The following is a 5,454-nucleotide window of genomic DNA, read 5'->3' on the forward strand; positions in this document are numbered from 1 at the left end:
TTCAGTCCATTTACAAGTTTTCCCAAAAGAATTTCGAAAAAACACACCCACTTACAATAGCAGTAACTTTTTGACTGCTTCTGCGGCGTTGCAGTCTGGAAGTTACTGTCAGTCCAAAAGTTACCAGCGGTGCCCTGCGTTTTCGCAATCGATAAAAAAGCGAAAATTGAACTACAGTCGTGGCCAAAAGTTTAAGACCAGACTTCATTTATGACGGTTTTTGCATTACGTCATAATACTGCATCAGATATTGTTTCACTTCTGCATCATCTTTATTCTGGGTCGAAATCTGATGTAATCAGTCATTATTTAGCAAACATCAATTGAACATTAGTCAGTAGAGATTACTTTTCTGTATTATTTATCTGTCTAAAATGGGTAAAATGTGCTCTCTTTCGGAGGTGCAGCGATGTCAAATTGTTGTTCTCCTCAGAGAAGGCTACACAGAACGTCAAATTAGTGAGCAACTTGGATTTAGAAAAACTGCTGTGCATCAGGCAATCGTGAAATGTAAGAAATCAGAAACTTATGCTGATGCAAAACGCAGTGGTTGTCCTTGAAAAACAACTCCTAGAGCTGACATCTTCATGAAAAGGGAAGTGGTGAAGTCTCCAACATGTTCAGCCAAAGAAATCAGGGCCGATTTGAATGAAGCCGGTATTCCAGTCAGCAGGAGGACTGTTAGCCGCCGTTTAGTTGTAAAATTTGGTCTAAAGTCACGAAAACCAGCAAGAAAAACGAGGCTTACACCAGCGATGAAGAAGAAGGGCCAGCTGTTTGCATTGCAGCACAAAGACTGGACTTCTGCCCAATGGTCTAAAGTTTAATTTTCGGACGAATCAAGTGTCCAACAGTTTGGTGCAAGAAAAAGAAATGTCCGTCGACCCTCAGGAACACAATTTGATGAAAAGTATACCCGGCAAACGATGAAACATCCACCAGATGTGATGATATGGAGAGCCATTTCGACCAAAGGTACAGCCGAACTCTTTTTTCTAAAACCAGGAACCACGATGAACGGCCAGAAATACTTGAACTTAATGAAGGAGAAGCTACAACTGCACAATAATGCACATGTCGGTGCACGAGTGCATGATTTTTATGCAAGATGGAGCCCTATGCAATCGTTTAAAGATAGTATAATAGAGTTTTTTAGGGCTAAGAAAATTACTCTTCTGCAGTGGCCGGGAAACAGTTCCAATCTTAACCCTATCGAAAACTTTTTGACTTTTCTCAAAAATAAAGTTGCTGAAAAACATCTCTCGAGTATTCCTTCCCTAATTGAAGCAATCAAATTAGTCTGGATCCGTGAAATTCCTGAAGAACGTTGCAAAAATTTAATCGAAATTACGCCCAGAGGAATCAAGGCCGCCATCAAAGCGAAAGGAGGACACAACAAATATTAAAAATTTGAGATTTTGATGCAAAATACAATACAAATGCTTATTACTTTGTCTTATATACAGTTTAGCAAAAAACAAGTAAAAAAAACGACAAGAAATAGGTCGAAGAACTGATTTTCTCGAAATTTGCGGTTTGGTCTTAAACTTTTGGCCGCGACTGTAAGTGTACCGTAATGAATTCATTGCTCTCAAACTAATGCAAGCTTTTCAGCTAACATTACAAAATACTTATAATTACACTGGTCAACAAAATGAGAAAAAATTTTTTTGGCAGGACATCTAAGAGTGTTTTCTGGGGTTTTCAAGGTCGCTGATTACGAATATGATATTGGTTTTGCCAGATTGACTCTAGTTTAAAAGATACCTGTACCCCTAGATTAGCCCAAATTAGTGTATTTACCCCTTAAACATCTCACCAAGAAGGACGTAAATCTTGTTTGATTTTTTTGATATTGGCGCAATATTGTTTGATATAACACAATAATTAGCAACGAAAGCTAATTTAAAAATTACTTTAAAGTCCTACATTATGCACTCCCTTTTTCATGATTTATTGTGTATGGAGGTATGGGAGTCTTATGGGGGAATCACTGTATCGCTGTGAGAATTGGCGGCTGGCTCTTTATAGATAGGTCTAAAACAAGCCTAAAAATTGTACTATTGCACAACAGAAACAAATTTGCTCCTGTAGGCTACCAATTGGACATTCTACCAAGATGAAAGAGGAGTATGATGCCATCAAACTTTCTTGAAACTTCCTTGAAAAGCTTGACTACAATACCCATAAGTGGCTCATCTGTGTTGACATAAAAATGGTCAATTTTCTAATTGGTCAACAAAGTGGATATACCAAGTATCCTATCTTCCTGTGTTTGTGGGACAGCTGAACGAGAACCCAGCAGTGGCGCAAAAAAAACTTGTCAGAACGCACCAGTCTTCAAGTTGGGACAGCCAATGTAATCAATGAACCTTTAGTTCCCAGAGATAGAGTTGTATTTCCTCCTCTACACATCAAATTAGGGTTAATGAAACAGTTCGTCAAAGCATTAAACAAGGAGGGGAATTGCTTCAAGTGCATTTGCAGTCAATTTCCAGGACTCTCCGATGAAAAACTTAAATCTGGTGTCTTTGATGGACCTCAGATTCGAACGTTGACGAAAGATTCGGATTTCACCAGTCACATGAACAGCAACGAACTCACTGCATGGAACTCCTTCAAGGATGTAGTACAAACCTTCTTGGGGAATCACAAAGCACTTAATTACAGGGAATTAGTTCGGAAGATGTTATCTGCATTTGGAAAACTTGGAGCTAACATGAACATTAAAGTTCACATCATATTCAGCCACCTTGACAGATTTCCTGACAATCTTGGTGATTACAGTGAGGAGCAGAGGGAAAGGTTCCACCAAGAAATCAAGACAATGGAAGAAAGATATCATGGCAGATGGAACGAGCACATGATGGCAGACTATCGCTGGAACCTGTTAAGAAACTGCCCAAAAGTTTCTCACAAGCGAAAATCTTTCAAGAGACATTTTTTGCGGCGCAAATTAGTTAATAGTTTAAATCTTATTGTATTTCATACCATTGTTTTCAATTTACTATGAAAAAGATAATGTGGTTACTTTTATCTAAATTTTATGATACAAGGTTGATTGACTGATTTGAGGCAACATTTTTTAGTGTTTTATGTCTTACACCACTGTATATGATTGTGTATTTTGTGTATATGACATCTGTAATATGAAGTTTTGAAGTATGACAAATCTAATATCCCTAAAAAATTCGTGATGTTGCTGTATTTAACCTTAAAACTGTCTTTATTGTTCACAATTGACCATTAAATTGCATTTCTGAAATATCTAATATGGTTAAACGGTTTTTCTGATCTAGCGCATAAGGCCCAAATATGGGATTTTGGTTAAAATGACCCTATGCGATATCTCCAAAACTAGAGCCAATTCGGGAAAACTAAGGCCATATTCGGAATCAGCGCCCTTCAAACCCCCCAAAACCACTCTAACTTTGTCTGCCAAAAAAATTGTGTTGACCAGTGTTATTAATCTGACCTTTTGAGAGGTTAAAAATTTAATAATTTTTCAAAACAAAATTAAATAAAATTTAAATGAAATATTTGGCAACTCTTGTAACTTTTGGCATGCAGTAACTCTTGGATTTCTTCACCAGTACATGGCTCTTAAACTGCAAAACTGAACTAAAAAGTATTGATTAGTAGGCCTCAGTGGTAGACTGGTGGTATAGGCTACACAAATTTAAAAGAAGTATTTGTTTCGCCCACTTCGTTGTTTAAATATATCTACAATGCGCTTATCATCCACTTTATTTGTTGTTGGTCTTTCCAAGTGCAACAAAGCTAAGTTTGACAGTCGTGTTTGGCCCATTGTTGATCTCAGATATGTCTTCAATCGTCGTAATCCGGAAAAAGACCTCTCAGCTGAACATGAAGTTGCAGGAACTGTTGCTAGAATCTTTGCAGCTTTGGCAAAGTGGGGCATAGTTTTATCTAATCCATTTGAAATTAGGAATTTTGTACATTGTACAGCAGTTTTGATTTCTCTGTTGCGAGTGAGTTGGTGAAAAAGTTGATATTCCGATTCCAGGAAATCCTGTTCCACGGTGTAGAATTCAGATATCAATTTCAAGCTATGTAGGTTGGCATTATTTGTATCTTCCGAAAATTCTCTTTTTGAAAACTAAGGAGGTTAGATAGGTGTGAAATCTTGCCCAAATATGAAAAAATTCCTAAATTCTCGACAGATTGGGGATGCGATTGCACCCCCTGCACTTCCGGCTCGTATACCTATGGCAAGGAATCTGAAGTTAAACATTTTCAATTTTGTTATTGTTACGGACAATTTTCATATCAAACGTCATATAAAACCGTTCAGGTCTACTGAATCTTAGCGTGTTACGTCATGGAAATTTCTAAAAAAAATGATTAGATTGCATTATCGATTGCAAGACCTGTAAAGCATTGCAGCTGCAGCATAGCATTGCATCATCGTTGAATCTTTAATTACGAAACAGCTGTAGGCCAGGCTTGAACATGTGTAGGCCTAACTTGAACAGGTGTTGGCCAGGCTTGAACAGGTGCTTGAATTGCTTATCATTATTACGTCACATAGCTGCTTACGTGCGTTTGAGATATTGCAAATTATTCTCGTCATTCGTAAAATTGTTTCTTGAAAGTTAGTCGCATATTTAACTGTTTTGCTTAGTGCTGCCAGCTGGACGAAATTTCCGTCTTTTAACTAAGCAGTTTGTATCGCAGTGACAAGTTTTTAGAGGCGTACGGTGTTGCGTCCCAATTTCGACAGCTTTGAGGCTATTTTTACAGAAATACAATTCTTGAATAGACGTTTCCAGAAGAGTGTTTCTTTCGGTCATTGCATACAGACGAACGATCCGGGAATCTTATGTTGCAATTTTCCCACGAAGAGATTATGGTTTACCGCTGTGACCAGTTATGTAGATCTAACGTTGTGAAACGTTGAATTGGTAAAAAGCAATGAATTATTTCTGCGTGATGATTAACCTCAATTTACAGTACACCTCTGACTTTTGCTGGATTCTGACAAAAGGAAAATACCTGGAAAAAAATGGTTTTTCAAAGTCAGAAATAGCAATTGATTAATCAGTTTTATGCTTTTTCCAAAATCTGTGCTTTTTTACATTCACTCAAGGTTAAAATGAAACAAAAAGCAATATTTTTTGGGTAAGAAGAAACCAAAGCAGGTGCAAGAAAAAGTAAACAGTCTCCCCCAACAAACTAAGAACCGTATTGGTATTTGAGAGCTTCTTAAATTTTAAACTTGCACAATTTTTAGCAAATGATTCGTACCGTCAGTTCGTACCTTGAAAAGATCGAGAGAAAAAATTAAAAAAAGCCGAAGTCGCTGATCGCAGTTTCCGCAAACATTTTAAAATTTTCCGCAAACAAACAAAAACTCTTAGGATCATCACCAGAAATTTTAAAATGCTTGCAGAAACTCCGATCAACCCTAACCCTTTTAAAATGTTTGCGGAA

At 37.3% G+C, this 5,454-nt stretch overlaps 1 protein-coding gene across 1 annotated transcript; it reads left to right on the forward strand.

The window, feature by feature from the left end:
- Positions 1–2,428: 2,428 nt before the first annotated feature.
- Positions 2,429–3,013, forward strand: LOC145770125 (uncharacterized). Its single transcript, XM_082581710.1, has one exon. It carries the CDS (start codon positions 2,429–2,431, stop codon positions 3,011–3,013), a length of 585 nt encoding a protein of 194 aa, XP_082437836.1.
- Positions 3,014–5,454: the final 2,441 nt, after the last annotated feature.

The sequence above is a fragment of the Aplidium turbinatum genome, chromosome 5 (genome assembly GCF_918807975.1).
Source record: "Aplidium turbinatum chromosome 5, kaAplTurb1.1, whole genome shotgun sequence".
In the NCBI taxonomy this organism is placed as follows: Eukaryota; Metazoa; Chordata; class Ascidiacea; order Aplousobranchia; family Polyclinidae; genus Aplidium; species Aplidium turbinatum.